The 22,301-nt window shown below is 35.6% G+C and overlaps 1 protein-coding gene across 1 annotated transcript in view; it reads left to right on the top strand.

The window, feature by feature from the left end:
* LOC128648364 (B-cell differentiation antigen CD72) overlaps positions 1 to 12,725 on the top strand; it is a 318,955-nt gene extending 306,230 nt beyond the window's left edge. Inside the window, exon 7 of the mRNA XM_053700961.1 lies at positions 12,127 to 12,725. Within this exon, the coding sequence (XP_053556936.1) occupies positions 12,127 to 12,313 (187 nt within the window). The 3' untranslated portion in view covers positions 12,314 to 12,725. The remainder of the gene's footprint in view (positions 1 to 12,126) is intronic.
* Positions 12,726 to 22,301: the final 9,576 nt, after the last annotated feature.

Here is a 22,301-nt window from a genome sequence, read left to right as displayed (position 1 = left end):
GGTTATAGAGGTGTTTGGGGGGGGATCATGGAGGTTGGGGGCTAAGGGGGGATCCTACACAGCATATGTAAATCATTTTATTTTTTTTAAATACCTTTTATTTTAGTACTGGCAGACATAATTGCACAAGTTGTTTGCAAATAATTTCAGTGAGAAACCTAAAGTTTGTGAAAACTTTTTTGAAAAAGTGAACCATTTTTTTTATTTGATCTCATTTGGCGGTGAAATGGTGGCATGAAATATACCAAAATGGGCCTAGACCAATACTTTGGGATGTCTTCTAAAAAAAAATATATATACATGTCAAGGGATATTCAGGGATTCCTGAAAGATATCAGTGTCCCAATGTAACTGGCGCTAATTCTGAAAAAAAGTGGTTTGGATATAGCAAAGTGCTACTTGTACTTATTGCCCTATAACTTGCAAAGAGCATGCAAACATTGGGTATTTCTAAACTCAGGACAAAATTTAGAAACTATTAAGCATGGGTGTTTTTTGGTGGTTGTAGATGTGTAACAGATTTTGTGGGTCCAAGTTAGAAAAAGTGTGGTTTTTTTTCAATTTTGTAATCATATTTTATAAAAAAATTATAGTAAATTATAAGAAATTAAGGCCTAGATTTGGAGTTTTGTCGGTAACGACCCGCGTAGCTAACGCCGGCTTTTTTCTGGCCGCAGCATAAAAATAACTCTGGTATTGAGAGTCCACAAAAAGGCTGCGTTAGGCTCCAAAAAAGGAGCGTAGAGCATTTTTAACGCAGCTTCAACTCTCGATACCAGAGTTGCTTACGGACGCGGCCAGCCTCAAAAACGTGCTCGTGCACGATTCCCCCATAGGAAACAATGGGGCTGTTTGAGCTGAAAAAAAACCTAACACCTGCAAAAAAGCCGCGTTCAGCTCCTAACGCAGCCCCATTGTTTGCTATGGGGAAACACTTCCTACGTCTGCACCTAACACTCTAACATGTACCCCGAGTCTAAACACCCCTAACCTTACACTTATTAACCCCTATTCTGCCGCCCCCGCTATCGCTGACCCCTGCATATTATTTTTAACCCCTAATCTGCCGCTCCGTACACCGCCGCTACTTACATTATCCCTATGTACCCCTAATATGCTGCCCCTAACACCGCCGACCCCTATATTATATAGGGGTCGCCTCCACCTGCCTACACTTATTAACCCCTAATCTGCCGACCGGACCTGAGCGCTACTATAATAAAGTTACTAACCCTATAATAAATAGTATTAACCCCTAATCTGCCCTCCCTAACATCGCTGACACCTAACTTCAATTATTAACCCCTAATCTGCGGACCGGAGATCACTGCTATTCTAATAAATGTATTAACCCCTAAAGCTAAGTCTAACCCTAACACTAACACCCCCCTAAGTTAAATATAATTTTAATCTAACGAAATTAATTAAATCTTATTAAATAAAGTATTCCTATTTAAAGCTAAATACTTACCTGTAAAATAAACCCTAATATAGCTACAATATAAATTATAATTACATTGTAGCTATTTTAGGATTAATATTTATTTTACAGGCAACTTTGTAATTATTTTAACCAGGTACAATAGCTATTAAATAGTTAAGAACTATTTAATAGTTACCTAGTTAAAATAATAACAAATTTACCTGTAAAATAAATCCTAACCTAAGTTATAATTAAACCTAACACTATACTATCATTAAATGAATTAAATAAAATAGCTACAATTACCTACAATTAAACCTAACACTACACTATCAATAAATAAATTAAATACAATTCCTACAAATAACTACAATGAAATAAACTAACTAAAGTACAAAAAATAAAAAAGAACTAAGTTACAAAAATTAAAAAAATATTTACAAACATAAGGAAAAACAATTTTAAACTAATTACACCTACTCTAAGCCCCCTAATAAAATAACAAAGCCCCCCAAAATAAAAAAATGCCCTACCCTATTCTAAATTACTAAATTTCAAAGCTCTTTTACCTTACCAGCCCTGAACAGGGCCCTTTGTGGGGCATGCCCCAAGAAATTCAGCTCTTTTGCCTGTAAAAAAAAAACATACAATACCCCCCCCAACATTACAACCCACCACCCACATACCCCTAATCTAACCCAAACCCCCCTTAAATAAACCTAACACTAAGCCCCTGAAGATCTTCCTACCTTGTCTTCACCCTACCAGGTTCACCGATCCGTCCTGAAGAGCTCCTCCGATGTCCTGATCCAAGCCCAAGCGGGGGGCTGAAGAGGTCCATGATCCGGCTGAAGTCTTCATCCAAGCGGGGCAGAAGAGGTCTTCCATCCGATTGAAGTGTAAGTAGTTGGCGGCGACGTTGTGGGGGGCAGATTAGGGGTTAATAAATATAATACAGGGGTCGGCGGTGTTAGGGGCAGCAGAATAGGGGTACATAAGTGTAACGTAGGTGGCGGTCGGCAGATTAGGGGTTAAAAAAATTTAATCGAGTGTCGGCGATGTGGGGGGACCTCGGTTTAGGGGTACATAGGTAGTTTATGGGTGTTAGTGTACTTTAGAGTACAGTAGTTAAGAGCTTTATGAACCGGCGTTAGCCCAGAAAGCTCTTAACTACTGACTTTTTTCCTGACGCTGGAGTTTTGTTGTTAGATGTCTAACGCTCACTTCAGACACGACTCTAAATACCGGAGTTAGAAAGATCCCATTGAAAAGATAGGATACGCAATTTACGTAAGGGGATCTGCGGTATGGAAAAGTCGCGGCTGAAAAGTGAGCGTTAGACCCTATTTTATTATATTATATATATTATATACCGGAGATAGCCTAAAACCAGCGTTAGGAGCCTCTAACGCTGGTTTTCACGGCTAACGCCAAACTCCAAATCTAGGCCTATGAAAATAAAAGTCCATTTAATGGTGAGAAAAATGGTATATAATACAGGGAGTGCAGAATTATTAGGCAAATGAGTATTTTGACCACATCATCCTCTTTATGCATGTTGTCTTACTCCAAGCTGTATAGGCTCGAAAGCCTACTACCAATTAAGCATATTAGGTGATGTGCATCTCTGTAATGAGAAGGGGTGTGGTCTAATGACATCAACACCCTATATCAGGTGTGCATAATTATTAGGCAACTTCCTTTCCTTTGGCAAAATGGGTCAAAAGAAGGACTTGACAGGCTCAGAAAAGTCAAAAATAGTGAGATATCTTGCAGAGGGATGCAGCACTCTTAAAATTGCAAAGCTTCTGAAGCGTGATCATCGAACAATCAAGCGTTTCATTCAAAATATTCAACAGGGTCGCAAGAAGCGTGTGGAAAAATAACTGCCCATGAACTGAGAAAAGTCAAGCGTGCAGCTGCCAAGATGCCAGTTGCCACCAGTTTGGCCATATTTCAGAGCTGCAACATCACTGGAGTGCCCAAAAGCACAAGGTGTGCAATACTCAGAGACATGGCCAAGGTAAGAAAGGCTGAAAGACGACCACCACTGAACAAGACACACAAGCTGAAACGTCAAGACTGGGCCAATAAATATCTCAAGACTGATTTTTCTAAGGTTTTATGGACTGATGAAATGAGAGTGAGTCTTGATGGGCCAGATGGATGGGCCCGTGGCTGGATTGGTAAAGGGCAGAGAGCTCCAGTCCGACTCAGACGCCAGCAAGGTGGAGGTGGAGTACTGGTTTGGGCTGGTATCATCAAAGATGAGCTTGTGGGGCCTTTTCGGGTTGAGGATGGAGTCAAGCTCAACTCCCAGTCCTACTGCCAGTTTCTGGAAGACACCTTCTTCAAGCAGTGGTAAAGGAAGAAGTCTGCTCCATCACACGCGTCCAAGTACTCCACAGCGTGGCTGGCAAGAAAGGGTATAAAAGAAGAAAATCTAATGACATGGCCTCCTTGTTCACCTGATCTGAACCCCATTGAGAACCTGTGGTCCATCATCAAATGTGAGATTTACAAGGAGGGAAAACAGTACACCTGTCTGAACAGTGTCTGGGAGGCTGTGGTTGCTGCTGCACGCAATGTTGATGGTGAACAGATCAAAACACTGACAGAATCCATGGATGGCAGGCTTTTGAGTGTCCTTGCAAAGAAAGGTGGCTATATTGGTCACTGATTTGTTTTTGTTTTGTTTTTGAATGTCAGAAATGTATATTTGTGAATGTTGAGATGTTATATTGGTTTCACTGGTAAAAATAAATAATTGAAATGGGTATATATTTGTTTTTTGTTAAGTTGCCTAATAATTATGCACAGTAATAGTCACCTGCACACACATATATCCCCCTAAAATAGCTATAACTAAAAACAAACTAAAAACTACTTCCAAAAATATTCATGGTTGTTGTTCAATAATAAAATTAATCCTCAAAAATACAACTTGCCTAATAATTCTGCACTCCCTGTATGTGTGGGTACAGTAAATGAGTAAGAGGAAAATTACAGCTAAACAGAAACACAGCAGAAATGTAAACATAGCCCTGGTCATTAAGGGAAAGAAATGGAAAAATGGCCTTGTCCTTAAGGGTTTAAGAGCTTCTATCACTTTCGGACCTCTATTTTGCCTACTCAGGTTAGCCAATACTTTGCCCGTTTTTACACCAAACCTATAATATCTTGCGTTTCACTTTTATAATCTCGGTAGTAGCTTTTTGTTGTTAAATGTCCTCTCTATCTTCCTTAGCAAATATATATGCATCGCTGTTATTATTTGTAGGGTTTCTTAAATATGCATTATATGAGTTGATTAACTGATTTAGCAATTGTACATTTCTTACACTATTTTTCTTACCTAGTCTAGCTATATATGCAATAATCTCTCCTCTGAGGACTGCCTTAGAAGCTTCCCAGAAAATGTCAGGGTTATTCACTGAATTCATATTTATTCTATCATAATCCTTCCATTTTTCGTTCAACCAGTTTTTGAATCTATTATTAGAGTATAAATATCTTGGAAAGAAAAAAACTCTTCACATTAGTATCTCTATTTGTTGGTATACTAAGCTTAATTGGGGCATGATCTGCGACTGAAATCGGTAATATCTCTGCCTTTAACCTTTGTCCTAAAAACCTTGCATTAACCAAAAAGAGCTCTATCCTGTAAAAAGGATTTATAAGTTTTAGATTCACACGTATACCCTTGTGCATTGGGATTTTGTATTTGCCATATATCCCTAAGACTTAAATTATTTTTGAACTTATTTATTACATTTATTTCTCTCTTGGGTACCTTATTGCGCGATTTTCCAGGATTATAACAATCTAACAAACAATGAGAAATCAAATTAAAATCTTCTGCCATTATTTAAATATCTTGTGCCCATCCCATCAATTTATTTTGTAGTTTGCCCCAAAATTCCCTGTCTAATCTATTTGGGCCTTAGACATTACACAGCACATTTTTTTGTCCATGTAGCTTTAATTGGACAATCACAAACCATTCTTCTGGAATTATTTCTTGTGTTAGGATTTCATAATCCAGGTTTTTATGTAATAAACTTGCAACTCCCTTTTGCCTTCTGGCACAAGGTGTAGCAATCACTTCCGCCACCCAACCTGTTTTTAACTTAAATATGTTGCCTGAAGAAAGGTAATATGTGTTTTTAGCTGTGAAATTATTCCTTTCTTTTTATAGGGGTTACTATGCCTTGTATGTTCCAAGAAATCAAGTTACAAACCCTCATTTCTTTATATCAAAAATGTCTGGGAGAAAAAAAAATATATGCATGCTCATATATACAACAGAAGATCAACGCGCACAGCACCCAATCCCCCCGATCCATTCCCATCAAACCTATTCTATGTATAGACATAATAAAAAAAGGGTTTGACCCTGTGTATTAGAAGTAATAGAGAATCCCTACTTCTTTAAAGCTTATCTAAGAAACTACTGAATTCTTCCCTATTATTCAGCATTTGCCCTGTTTCATTTACCTGAATCTTAATTTTAGCTGGATATACCATATATGCATTGTAGCCTTTCTTAATTGATGCCGTACATATTGGAGCCATTTATTTTCTGCATTTTGCGTTTTCTATTTAATAAGTTTTAAGTTTTGTAATATTAGAATTCTTGAATCCCCTGCGATTACAGTTTTTTTCCTGTAAAATGCTAAAATGTGAACTTTATATTGAAGTTTAAGTAATCTGGCTACAACTGGTCTTTTATTATAATTATTTGATGTTGTGCCTTGTAAATTTTCATCATCATTTGCTCTAATTGGGCCTACTCTGTGGGCTCTTTTAACCACTATTTTATCTCCCCTAATAGGCATCTCTAATAGAGCCAGCAATTTTTCTGAGATAAATAAATTTAAATCCTCGAAATCAGCTACCTCTGGGAGACCTATAATCCTTATATTGTTTCTCCACGAGCAGTCTTCTATCTCATCTAATCTCTCTTGTAATCTTTTTATTATGAGTGCATGCTGTTTAACATTATTTTGCTGTGTATATAAATTATCCTCTACCTCTGATATTCGAGTTTCGGCTTTTTCTAAACTATTAGTAAATATATGTATTTCATTAGATAAACCAGCCAGATCTGCCCGTATCTGATCAAATTGGGGTCTCATTAGCTCAGAGATCATATTTGCAAGATCGTGTACATCAATACTATTGGATATAGTGGACACATTAGCTTCTTTTATGATGTTATATTTAATTAATGGAATATTAGCTTTATTTTTCCTTTCTTTGCCTCTAGACGCCATTGTGGGTGATTTTATTTTTACTGACATAACAAATTTCTCCATTAATACAATACGTAAAAGTGAAACATACAATGAGGCCTATTTATCAAGCCGTCAACCGCAAATATACCGGAATTCCACAGTATAATTGTGGCGAGCTTGATTCGACCTAGTTATCAAAGCCTACAGACCAGCAAAAGTTGAAATTTGTGACGTAAAATACGATCCGCCGGTCTCAATTCAACACAGATCGAGGCCACGTCATTACAGATGTTCGGAATACAAATTATGCACTATCTGACACCTTTTGCAAGTTATCAAATAGTTAACCGGTACGTTCGCTACTATTCCGGCCCAGCGTACCTGGGTTTCAGTCCGCCACCCTGGAGGCCGCAGATGCCATAGGAATCAATGGGAGTCTGAAAGCAGCGAAAGCTTATGTTCGATGCTGCCAGATATCCCATTGATTTCTATGGTAGAAAACTAGTAAAGTTTATACCTAACACCTAACAAAAGCCCCGAGTCTAAACCCTAATCTGCCTCCCCCGACATCGCCACAAGCTAAATTTATTAACCCCTATCCCGCCGCTCCCGGACCACACCGCAATTGTAATAAAATTATTAACCCCTAAACCCCTGGCCTCCCACATCACTACCATTAACAAAACCTATTAACCCCTAAACCTAACAACTCGCTAACTTTACATTAAAATTACCTCATCCCTATCTTATAATAAATTAAAACTTACCTTTAGAATTAAAATAAACTATATTAAACTATTAATTAGCCTACCCTAACTATTGTACTAAAATTAGATTAATCTACCAATAAAATTAACTATATTACATATTTAAAACCCTAACCCTAGGCAAATTATTTAAATCTACTATTAAAAATTACTAAATTACAAAAACAAACAAATACTAAGTATCAAAAATAAAAAAACAATTACACCTTATCTAATAGCCCTATCAAAATAACCCTCCCCCCCAAAATTAAAAACCCCTAGCCTACAATAAACTACCAATGGCCCTGAAAAGGGCCTTTTGCAGAGCATTGACGCAATAAATCAGCTCTTTTACCTGTAATAAAAAATACAAACACCCCCAACAGTAAAACCCACCAACCACACAACCAACCCCCAAATAAAAACCCTATCTAAAAAACCTAAACTCCTCATTGCCCTGAAAAGGGCATTTGTATGGGAATTGCCCTTAAAAGGGCATTTAGCTCTTTTACTGCCCAAAGTCCCTAACCTTAAAATAAAACCCAATAGACCCTTAAATAAACCTAACACTAATCCCTGACAATCCACTTACAGTTTTCGAAGACCGGACATCCATCCTCATCCAAGCGGCAGAAGTCCTCATCGAAGCCGGCAGAAATCTTCATCCAAGCGGGCCAAAGTCTTCATCCAAGCAGGCAGAAGTATTCATCCAGACAGCATCTTCTATCTTCATCCATCCGGTGCAGATTGGCTCCACCTTCAAGACATCCGGCGCGGAGCATCCTCTTCTTACGATGGTCAACGAAGAATGAAGTTTCCCTTTAAGGTAAGTCATCCAAGATGGCATTCCTTACATTACGATTGTCTGATAGAATTCTATCAGCCAATAGGAATTTAAGGGGAAAAATCCTATTGGCTGTTGCAATCAGCCAATAGGATTGAGCTTTCATCCTATTGGCATATCCAATCAGCCAATAGAATGCAAGCTCAATCCTATTGGCTTATTGGGTCAGTCAATAGGATGAAAGCTCAATCATATTGTTTGATTGCAACAGCCAATATGATTTTTTCCCCTTAATTTCCTATTGGCTGATAGAATTCTATCAGCCAATCGGAATGTAAGGTATGCCATCTTGGATGACGTAACCTTAAAGGGTCTTCAAAAACTGTAAGTGGATCGTCGGGGGTTAGTGTTATGTTTATTTAAGGGTTTATTGGGTGGGTTTTATTTTTAGGTTAGGGACTTTGGGCAGTAAAAGAGCTAAATGCCCTTTTAAGGGCAATGCCCATACATATGCCCTTTTCAGGGCAATTGGGAGCTTAGGTTTTTTAGATAGGGTTTTTATTTGGGGGGTTGGTTGTGTGGGTGGTGGGTTTTACTGTTGGAGGGTGTTTGTATTTTTTTTTACAGGTAAAAGAACTGATTTCTTTGGGGCTATGCCCCGCAAAAGCCCCTTTTAAGGGCCATTGGTAGTTTATTGTAGGTTGTTTTCTTTATTTTTATTTGGGGGGCTTTTTTAATTTGATAGGGCTATTAGGTGCAATTGTTTTTTTTATTTTTGATACTGTGGTTTGTTTGTTTTTGTAACTTAGTGTTTGTTTTTTTGTAACTTAGTGTTTGTTTTTGGTAACTTAGCGTTTATTTTTTTGCAATTTAGTAATTTTTAATAGTAGATTTAAATAGTTTGCGTAGGGTTAGTTTCGGTGGGGTTCAGGAGCAGAGGAATAGGGGTTAATAACTTTATTAAAGTTGCAGCGGGGTCTGGGAGTGGCAGGATAGGGGTTAAACATTTTAGTATAGTGCGGTGTTTAGTGACAGGGTATAAATAAAGCTGGGAAAAAGCCGAATAGCAGCGAGATGATGACGGCTAGTTAACAACAGTCCGCTGCTCATCGCCCCATACTTGGTGGGCGGCTTTTTGCCGATTTTTATTATAAATATGGAGAGCGGATTCATGTCTGCGGCCGCGATGTTAGGCGATGTTAGACGAGTGGATTGGTGCCGGCGAATTCAGCATAGTTGACGAATTGATAAATAGGCCTCAATATGTTCTGTGAAATAAGGAATGGAAGTTACTCAACCATTCCAAACATGATAGTACTTATACTGTCTCACTTGTGCCAGAGACAAAATCTTAGAAGTGAGTGTTTATATCAAATAATTCGTGAGAGAAAAAAAAAATTATAAAATATGGAAGAAACTCTTTCAGATCATTCTAGAAATTATCAAATGAAAAAATACATTATACCCAAGATTTATGCAAGAAAGTATTATAACATATAACAAAAAAATGGTGTTCTCTTATTGACTCAACTAAACAGGCTTATTTTCAGCCAAATATATTTCCATCAAATATGCAATGGTAATATCACAAATTAGAATATTAATCCAGAATAAAATATTGCCAGTCACCATAGTAGATTATTCAATTTTCAAAAAAGGAACTTTATTAATGGCTTATTTAAACTAGCCTATTACCAGCCATTTTGACGTTAACCAAATAAAGAAGGCCATTTATTTACCCAAAAAAGTTGTTACGCTGAGTTGTGCTCCTCATCCTTCTGGGAAAAAAACTTGTGCTATCTTTATGAACCCAGTATATATATATTTATATATTTATTTATTTTTACTTTTTTTTCCATTTTCTCTTTTTGCTGCTTTTTCTCTTTACAAGGCTTTAACAGAATATAACACAAGACATTGCTTTTCACCAGCCCAGATAGCCCGATTTACTTTTAACCATTCAATCTCCAATCATATATTTAAGACCGTAACTTAGTTACGGCCTTAAATATAGACCCAAAATATTATTATTCAGGTTATTGCATTATGTTATGTTTTGAAGGCAGAATATATTCTTTTTTTTCCCCTCCTGTAGGCTTTCCTGAGTTATTCCAATTTACAGGAGCATTTGATATAACTGTCTCAGGATACAATTTTGTGAGTTAACAAACATGCTTGCCCTGATTTAATAAGACTTTTCTTGTTCACCACACATCATGTAGAAAAGCAGATGAAAACATTATTCCCAAAGCTTCTTGGCCTCCAAATTATACCCACCAGTAATTAAATATCAAAACCAAAGACTCTTCACTGAGCTCTACCAAGTAACCCTTAACCTGTACACCAATTTAATAGGAACAAACCCCAGATATCTTAGACCAGAGCAGTTATCTGTATTATATCAGTAGTTACTCGTGCTTTCCTTTTCTTGTCCTTTATAGGCAAAACCTCTGACCTTACTTGGGAGCTCAGACTCTCTTCATTTGTCCCCTGGTGGTCCCACAGTGTCAGCGAAGCTTAGTCTTCTAAATACTTTTTTCTTTTTCCTGAAGGGATTGGATTGGCTGTGTATCTGCGGCAACCAGACTCCTTTTGCCTTTAATGCAAGGCTCATGGTTCAAGCTGAGAGTGATGCTTGATGCTCCTCCTCTCATGTCCCAGACGCCTCACCACGACCATGCAACTGGACTTGTAGGATCGCTCCAACTCGGGATCGACGTTTGCCCCCTGTCAAGAGGAATCAGGCCGCGGTCTTACTGTGTGGCTGCTATGCAGTCACCTAGCCAGCTCTATGTAAATCCAGTTCCCACTCTCTCATTAGCTGCGCACTATTCTCAGCATTATCTGTTAGCGCGATTAGGAGCCGCGATGAACACATCACTTCCCGGGTCGGGCAAAAACCGGAAGCCCACTATTTTCATAAATTATTATGTAGCTTTTACTTGATGTTGGTGTTATTTTTCAGGGGTACATTTTCGCTTGCATATTGCATTGTTTCCTGACCACTAGTTATAGATTTTGCCTGAGCAGTCTGTGTGAGTAGCTGACCTCTTACCTGTTTCTGACCACTCTTTCTGGAGTTTTATTTGGATACTGCTTTGCCAGTTGTTAAGTTTGCTTTGATCTAATCACGCCTCTAATTTCCAACTTAGGGACTGATGATCAAAAGTTCACCAAAAATGTGAAAAAAAAAGGTTTAGCCTCGCAGGGGCAGTCTAGGTGCAATTATCGAAGAAAATGGGCTGTCTGTGCAAGAGGCGAGTTGTCTCCCATAGAAATAATGAGAGTTCACTGCTATGTAAACGTTTGCAATGGAGCATTAATTACACAGGAAGAAACTGACGTATGTTTAAACTTAAATTTAAGCATATAAATACTGTATATATATTTACAGGGAACACACTGTTCCAATAGACCGCGATGTAAAGGCATTTTTAATTGCCATTTTTTCTAGCACCCCAGTCAAACCAATTTTAGCTCCAAAATACTGCCTAGTGCAGTTTGTTTGTTTTTTAAAAATGTTACATTTTTGGATTTTTTAAAAGGGACCTCACATGTTATTTTGGGGGCAATTGGGGAACATTTAAAAAACAAATTGAGTGCTAATTGCTACCAGAAGCTTGCAGTTGCAATAAACAGCACATTTTCCCGTTTGTGGGTGCGCGATAAATTAGTGCGCCACTTGTAATCTAGCCCATAGTTGGCCATGTGTTCGCCTCGATCCATTGAGTTTAGATTTTGCACATTTAGATACTTCCTAACCTTTGGTTACTACTTTAAGAAACATTTATCTACAAGTCTGACAAAAATTAAAAACACAATATAAAGTTCCAGGTTTTGTAAAACTCTGTCCTGTATTCTTTTATTGTATCTGCTCATTTAATTGATATTTTGTGGTTTGTGTTAATTTGTTACTTTTGTGATATTACATTGCAGGCAGTACCATGGTTGTTACAAAATAAAACAAGGCGCAGTGACAGCGGAGATCTGCTCAGATCAACACAAATGGATCTGTGAGAAAAAGCTTGTTCTGGTTGACATGAAGACTTGGAAAGATTCATATAAAGCTCCACAATTCTCAATTTCTGACAATGTTTATTCATGTTATGTTAAATATTATTAGCTATAGGGAATACTGCAGCAGTTATATTTTGAGCAAAGGAGGCAGTTTTACCCAACAAAAGCAGATAATTCATATGACAAATAAAGGTAAACAAGCTGTTTATAAACAATTTAATACACACTAGCATGCTTGGAAACACATTAAAAGTGAAACAAAAATGACTGCACACTTTCCCTTTAAGCACGAACATTTCATAACATTATGTGCCAGATGTAAAGAGTGGGATTAGCCATCTCTCCAGGGAGCCTCTAGACCTACCAACATTTTTGGAGGCAAACAATAACTGCAAAAAAACATATGAGAGGTGGGGGAAGTCCCATGAAGTTAAAACACAGTTTGTAACAAACTGGTGTTTTTTTATTATTATTATTTTATGGATCATTAAAACTGCTTGTTTTACAATGAATACAAAGTTCCATATTTCCTCTGTTACATTGAAACTGATATGTTAAACATGGCATATATATATATGTGTGTAAGTGTGTAAGTGCATATGTGTGTATATGTGAGTGCCTATGTCTGTGTATGTGTGTGTGTGCCGGTGTATGTGTGTATGTACATGTGTGCAGGTGAATGTATGTATGTTTGTATGTATGTGTGCAGGTATATCTGTGTGTGTGTGTATGTATGTGTTTATGTATGTGTGTGTTTACATGTGTATATATGTTAATGTGTATGTGTGTGCATGTGTGTGGTTATGTGTGTGTATGTTTGTTTGTGTGTGTATGTTTGTATGTATGTATGTGTGTGCGTATTGTGTATGCTTATGTGTATGTGGGTGTATATGTATGTACTGTATGTGTGTATTGTGCAGGTGTGTATATCATGTATATGTGTGTGTGTATGTATGTGTGTGTATTGTGTATGTGCATATGTATCTTTGTGTGTTGTGTATGTGTAATGGGTATATATGTGTTTACGTATATGTATCTGTGTATGTTATATGTAAATATGTGTAAGTATATGTACATTATTTGTTTATTGTATGTGTGTGTTTGTGTACGTGTGTATTGCATATGTGTGTTCATGTGTGTGTGTGTATGTATGTGTGCATTGTGTACATGTGTGTGTGTGTATTGTGTATTTGTGTATATGTATGTGTGTGTGTATACTGTTAAATAACATAAATTGGGACAAAGGGGCATATTTACCACTCTCATATCCTTTCCCGCCTCGACTATTGCAATTCCATCCTCTGTAGTCTACCTAGCTGCCGCATAGCTCCTTTACAATCCATTATGAATGCCTCTGCCAGGCTCATCTTCCTTACTCGTCGCTCTTCATCTGCTGCACCTCTCTGCCAATCCCTTCACTGGCTTCCTATTGCCTCTAGGATTAAACATAAAATCCTCACCCTGACATATAAAGCTCTCAACTGCACTGCTCCCCCCTACATCTCAGAACTTGTCTCTAGATACTCTCCCTCCCGTCCCCTTTGATCAGCTCAGGATCTCCTCCTCTCCTCCTCTCTTGTTACTTCCTCACATTCCCGTTTACAGGACTTCTCCAGACTGGCCCCCATCTTGTAGAATTCCCTGCCTCGCTCCATCAGACTCTCCCCTAGTTTTAACAGCTTCAAGCACTCCCTAAAAACTCTACTATTCAGGGATGCATACAACCAACACTAACCTTTCCTAACGCCAGTGCTTTCCCCTTGAACCCCTTAGATTGTAAGCCTATGGGCCCAGCTGTTTACAGATCGCTTCATAAGAGCCGACTACAACAGTGACACTCTCGGCAGGGCCCTCTACCCACTTAACCCCTACAAAAGCTATCCTATACACCAACTATGTTTACAGCACTGCGAAACCTGTTGGAGCTCTACAAATACCTGATAATAATAATAATAATAAAAGGTCTGGCGGACCTGATCTGAGACTGTGGATCAGGTCCGCCAGACCTCGCTGAATACGGCGAGCAATACGCTCGCCGTATTCAGCATTGCACCAGCAGCTCACAAGAGCTGCTGGTGCAACACCGCCCCATGCAGAATCGCAGCCAATGGGCCGCCAGCAGGGAGGTGTCAATCAACCCGATCATACTCGATCGGGTTGTATTGTGGCGATGTCTGTCCGCCTGTTCAGAGCAGCGGCCTTTGTGCTGTTTCTGGTGAGCCCATAGTATTCACTAATAAAAATGCAGAGGATACATAACAAACATTTAAAATTTTGCTAACCAAATATGCACATCATCACATAACACATAGTTCTAACAGTAAAATAAATAAATCCAAGTCAAATTATAAATTATTCAAAGAAAATAGTAAAGAGTCAACATTATAAACATATAAGGAATGTAACAAAGCATCCAAAAAAAAACCAATCAAATTATCCAAAATTGAAAATTAAAGATTAATTGCAAAGGTTTTTTTAAGTACATAGGGCTAGAATACAAGTGAGGCACAAACGGTTTTGTGCATAATTGTGTTTTTATGAGACATTATCATTGCGCTGATATTACAAGCGAAATAGCTATTGCTCTAGCACAATCGCCATTTATGCTTCAATGTTTTCCAAAAAAAAAAATTGCACAAAACACATCCAAAATACATTACACAGCACAGTTACACACATATTAACACTGTCTAATAAATATACATTACACAATACAGTTACACACATAATAACACTATCTAATAAATATACATTACACAGTACAGTTACACACATAATAACACTGTCTAATAAATATACATTACACAGTACAGTTACATACATAATAACACTATCTAATAAATATACATTACACAGTACAGTTACACACATAATAACACTGTCTAATAAATATACATTACACAGTACAGTTACATACATAATAACACTATCTAATAAATATACATTACACAGTACAGTTACACACATAATAACACTATCTAATAAATATACATTACACAGTACAGTTACACTCATATTAACACTGTCTAATAAATATACATTACACAGTACAGTTACACACATAATAACACTATCTAATAAAGATACATTACACAGTACAGTTACACACATAATAACACTATCTAATAACAATACATTACACAGTACAGTTACACTTATAATAACACTATCTAATAAATATACATTACACAGTACAGTTATACACATAATAACACTATCTAATAAAGATACATTACACAGTACAGTTACACACATAATAACATTATCTAATAAAAATACATTACACAGTACAGTTACACACATAATAACATCTAATAACAATACATTATACAGTACAGTTACACACATATTAACACTGTCTAATAAATATACATTACACAGTACAGTTACACTCATAATAACACTATCTAATAAATATACATTACATAGTACAGTTACACTCATAATAACACTGTCTAATAAATATACATTACACAGTACAGTTACACACATAATAACACTATCTAATAAATATACATTACTCAGTACAGTTATACACATAATAACACTATCTAATAAAGATACATTACACAGTACAGTTACACACATAATAACATTATCTAATAAAAATACATTACACAGTACAGTTACACACATAATAACATCTAATAACAATACATTATACAGTACAGTTACACACATAATAACACTATCTAATAAATATACATTACACAGTACAGTTACACACATAATAACACTATCTAATAAATATACATTACACAGTACAGTTACACACATAATAACACTATCTAATAAATATACATTACACAGTACAGTTACACACATAATAACACTATCTAATAAATATACATTACACAGTACAGTTACACACATAACACTGTCTAATAAATATACATTACACAGTACAGTTACACTCATAATAACACTATCTAATAAATATACATTACAAAGTACAGTTACACACATAATAACACTATCTAATAAATATACATTACACAGTACAGTTACACACATATTAACACTGTCTAATAAATATACATTACACAGTACAGTTACACTCATATTAACACTGTCTAATAAATATACATTACATAGTACAGTTACACTCATAATAACATTATCTAATAAATATACATTACATAGTACAGTTACACTCATATTAACACTATCTAATAAATATACATTACACAGTACAGTTACACTCATAATAACACTATCTAATAAATATATATTACACAGTACAGTTACACTCCTAATAACACTGTCTAATAAATATACATTACACAGTACAGTTACACACATATTAACACTATCTAATAAATATACATAACATAGTACAGTTACACTCATATTAACACTGTCTAATAAATATATATTACACAGTACAGTTACACTCATATTATCACTATCTAATATATATACATTACACAGTACAGTTACACTCATATTAACACTATCTAATAAATATACATTACACAGTACAGTTACACTCATATTATCACTATCTAATAAATATACATTACACAGTGCAGTTAAACTCATATTAACACTGTCTGATAAATAAACATTACAAAGTACAGTTACACACAAAATAACACTGTCTAATAAATATACATTACACAGTACAGTTACACTCATAATAACACTGTCTAATAATTATACATTACAAAGTACAGTTAAACTCATAATAACACTATCTAATAAATGTACATTACATAGTACATTAAGACTCGTATTAACACTATCTAATACATATACATTACATAGTACAGTTACACTCATATTAACACTATCTAATACATATACATTACACAGTACAGTTACACTCATATTAACACTGTCTAATAAATATACATTACACAGTATAGTTACATTCATATGAACACTGTCTAATAAATATACATTACACAGTACAGTTACACACATAATAACACTGTCTAAAAAAATACATTATAGAGTATAGTTACACCCATATTAACACTGTCTAATAAAAATATATTACATAGTACAGTTACACTCATATTAACACTGCCTAAAAAATATACATTACACAGTACAGTTACACACATATTAACACTGTCTAATAAATACATTACACAGTACAGTTACACACATATTAACATTGTCTAATAAATATACATTACATAGTACAGTTACACTCATAATAACACTGTCTAATACATATACATTACACAGTACATTTACACTCATATTAACACTATCTAATAAATATACATTACACAGTACAGTTACACTTATATTGACACTATCTAATAAATATAAATTACAGAGTACAGTTACACTCATATTAACACTGTCTAATAAAAATACATTACATAGTACAGTTACACTCATATTAACACTGTCTAATAAATATACATTACACAGTTCAGTTACACTCATAATAACACTATCTAATAAATATACATTACAAAGTACAGTTACACTCATAATAACACATCTAATAAATATACATTACACAGTTCAGTTACACTCATAATAACACTATCTAATAAATATAAATTACAGAGTACAGTTACACTCATATTAACACTATCTAATAAATAAACATCACACAGTACAGTTACACTGATATTAACACTGTCTGATAAATATACATTACAAAGTACAGTTACACTCATATTAACACTGTCTAATAAATATACATTACATAGTACAGTTACACATATAATAACACTATCTAATAAATATACATTACATAGTACAGTTACACATATAATAACACTATCTAATAAATATACATTACACAGTACAGTTACACTCATAATAACACTGTCTAATAAAAATACATTACACAGTACAGTTGCAAACATAATAACTATGTCTAATAAATATACATTACACAGCACAGTTACACTCATATTAACACTGTCTAATAAATATACATTACATAGTACAGTTACACTCATAATAACATTATCTAATAAATATACATTACATAGTACAGTTACACTCATATTAACACTATCTAATAAATATACATTACACAGTACAGTTACACTCATAATAACACTATCTAATAAATATATATTACACAGTACAGTTACACTCCTAATAACACTGTCTAATAAATATACATTACACAGTACAGTTACACACATATTAACACTATCTAATAAATATACATAACATAGTACAGTTACACTCATATTAACACTGTCTAATAAATATATATTACACAGTACAGTTACACTCATATTATCACTATCTAATAAATATACATTACACAGTACAGTTACACTCATATTAACACTATCTAATAAATATACATTACACAGTACAGTTACACTCATATTATCACTATCTAATAAATATACATTACACAGTGCAGTTAAACTCATATTAACACTGTCTGATAAATAAACATTACAAAGTACAGTTACACACAAAATAACACTGTCTAATAAATATACATTACACAGTACAGTTACACTCATAATAACACTGTCTAATAATTATACATTACAAAGTACAGTTAAACTCATAATAACACTATCTAATAAATGTACATTACATAGTACATTAAGACTCGTATTAACACTATCTAATACAGATACATTACATAGTACAGTTACACTCATATTAACACTATCTAATACATATACATTACACAGTACAGTTACACTCATATTAACACTGTCTAATAAATATACATTACACAGTATAGTTACATTCATATGAACACTGTCTAATAAATATACATTACACAGTACAGTTACACACATAATAACACTGTCTAAAAAAATACATTATAGAGTATAGTTACACCCATATTAACACTGTCTAATAAAAATATATTACATAGTACAGTTACACTCATATTAACACTGCCTAAAAAATATACATTACACAGTACAGTTACACACATATTAACACTGTCTAATAAATATACATTACACAGTACAGTTACACACATATTAACATTGTCTAATAAATATACATTACATAGTACAGTTACACTCATAATAACACTGTCTAATACATATACATTACACAGTACATTTACACTCATATTAACACTATCTAATAAATATACATTACACAGTACAGTTACACTTATATTGACACTATCTAATAAATATAAATTACAGAATACAGTTACACTCATATTAACACTGTCTAATAAAAATACATTACATAGTACAGTTACACTCATATTAACACTGTCTAATAAATATACATTACACAGTTCAGTTACACTCATAATAACACTATCTAATAAATATACATTACAAAGTACAGTTACACTCATAATAACACTATCTAATAAATATAAATTACAGAGTACAGTTACACTCATATTAACACTATCTAATAAATAAACATCACACAGTACAGTTACACTGATATTAACACTGTCTGATAAATATACATTACACAGTACAGTTACACTCATATTAACACTGTCTAATAAATATACATTACACAGTACAGTTACACTCATAATAACACTGTCTAATAAAAATACATTACACAGTACAGTTGCAAACATAATAACTATGTCTAATAAATATACTTACACAGTACAGTTACACTCATACTAACAGTCTCTAATAAATATACATTACAAAGTACAGTTACACTCATAATAACACTCTCTAATAAATATACATTACATAGTACAGTTACACTCATATTAACACTATCTAATAAATATACACTATACAGTACAGTTACACACATAATAACACTATCTAATAAATATACATTACAAAGTACAGTTACACTCATATTAACACTGTCTAATAAATATACATTACACAGTACAGTTACACTGCTCATTAAAAGGGGTGACACCACTGGATGTAGCATCACATATGGATCTGAACTAATGGGCACATGCGAAGACCCCAGCTCCTTAGTCCGACTCTACAACAAAACCATGAGAGACAACCTAGAAAGCATTGCACCATCTCGCATACGCACTGTCCAAACCCACAACAATGCACCGTGGTTTGATAGCTCCATCAGAGAAATGAAAAGAACAGGACATAAGCTTGAGACAAAGTGGCGCAGAACACATGATCCAGAGGATAAAGCCGCTCTTACCAAACATCTAAATAAATATCAATCCATGAAACTCAGAAAAAATCTTCATTTTTATCACGCAAAATTGCACTCTCCCACAATAGACCCAGGCAACTGTTTCGCACAGTAGAAAGGCTCTGCAAACCAGCATGCATGCTTAGCCCCACCAACTTTTCTCAGGATAAATGTGAAGCATTTGCGAACTACTTCAGAGACAAGATTTCCTCAATCCAAACCGCTATCACAGCAGGCCAAACAGTTACACACCAGAACCACTACAATGGAATGCCAGACTGCCCCAGTTTATGGTCCACTTTTAAAAATGTGGATATAAAAGAAGTTAAAAACACCATACAAAAGTTGCACCCTACAACGTGTGACTTAGACCCTGCTCCAACTTAGCTCATATCTGGATGCATTGAAACACTCGCCCCAGTCCTCACAAAAATAGTGCAGTGTTCACTAAAAACAGGAGACTTTCCAGATCCTCTAAAAAAAGCTGTGGTAAAACCACTCCTAAAGAAACCTTTATTAGACCCAAACTGCATGACTAATTACAGACCAGTATCCAACCTCCAATTTCTGTGGAAAATAATTGAAAAAGTAGTGGCAACTCAACTGGAAGCCCATCTATCACGCCTAAACATATTTGATCCTTTCCAGTCAGGCTTCAGATGCCGCCACAGCACTGAAACAGCGATAGTCCGAGTGCTAAATGATCTCCTCATGGCAAGAGACAAAGGTGATTACTCCATTATAATCCTCCTGGATCTCTCAGCTGCATTTGACACCATTAACCATAGGATTCTAATAGAGCGCTTGCAGTACATCTGTGGTCTAGGAGGCACAGTCCTTAACTGGTTTAAATCCTTCCTCGCTGGTAGATCACAGAGAGTAATATCAGGATCAAGCTCATCAGCACCAACAGAACTGGCCTGCGGAGTTCCACAAGGATCTATCCTGTGTCCCATGCTATTCACAATTTACTTACTACCACTGAGGGACATCATTAACCGACATGGCCTAAGGTATCATTGTTACGCTGATGACACACAACTCTACTTCTCCTTTGCTACAGATACTACAGACCCAGCATGCCGCATAAACAGTTGCTTAACAGACCTCATAGAATGGATGAACGCTAGCTTTCTCAAAGTGAACCCGGACATTACAGAGTTACTCTTGGTGAGGGGACCCCGGGCATCAAAAATATCCCACGATCACCCAACTGGCCTGGGGCTTGGAGGCTCTGAACTCGTTAGTTCAGCAAAGGTACGAAACCTCAGAGTGCAGATTTCCTCCGTAATAAAATCTGCCTACTTTCATCTGAAAAACATAGCCAGGATACAACATTTAATTCCACCTGATGATATGCCAACATCAATCCATGCATTTGTATCCTCTAGGCTAGATTACTGCAATGCACTTTACTTGGGCCTCCCAAAAAAAGAACTCCATCGCCTTCAGACAGTACAAACGCAGCAGCAAGACTATTGACCAATCAAACTCGCTCCTGCCACATAACACCTGTTCTCCACTCCCTGCATTGGCTTCTAATTAAATGGCAAACATATTTTAAAATTGGCCTGCTGACCTTCAAAGCCTTAAACAACCAAGGCCCACAGTACCTGAAAGAGCTCCTGGCACCCTACAACCCATCCCGTTCACTTAGGTCAGCCAACACATCCCTCCTCTCAGTGCCAAGAATAAGGACAAACTCAGGCTCCAGAGCACTCTGCCACGCTGCCCCCTGGAAATCTTTAACGTGCGCAATCAGAGAGGCACCGTCCTTACAGACTTTTAAAAAGACCCACCTCTTCCATCAGGCATTCAGTCCGCTTATCTGACCTTCAGAAACTCCTAACTTTTATGTCTTATGTTGGTACAGAATATTTGTAAAGTGCTTTGAGTGTCACAGGGAGAAAAGTGCTATATAAATCGCAAATTATTATTATTACACTCATAATAACACTGTCTAATAAATATATATTGCACAGTATAGTTACACACATAATAACACTGTCTAATAAATATATATTAAATAG

This window comes from Bombina bombina, chromosome 2, assembly GCF_027579735.1.
Source record: "Bombina bombina isolate aBomBom1 chromosome 2, aBomBom1.pri, whole genome shotgun sequence".
Classification (NCBI taxonomy): domain Eukaryota; kingdom Metazoa; phylum Chordata; class Amphibia; order Anura; family Bombinatoridae; genus Bombina; species Bombina bombina.
The sequence above is the reverse complement of the archived record's forward strand: the minus strand, read 5'-3'. Positions and strand labels throughout refer to the sequence as shown.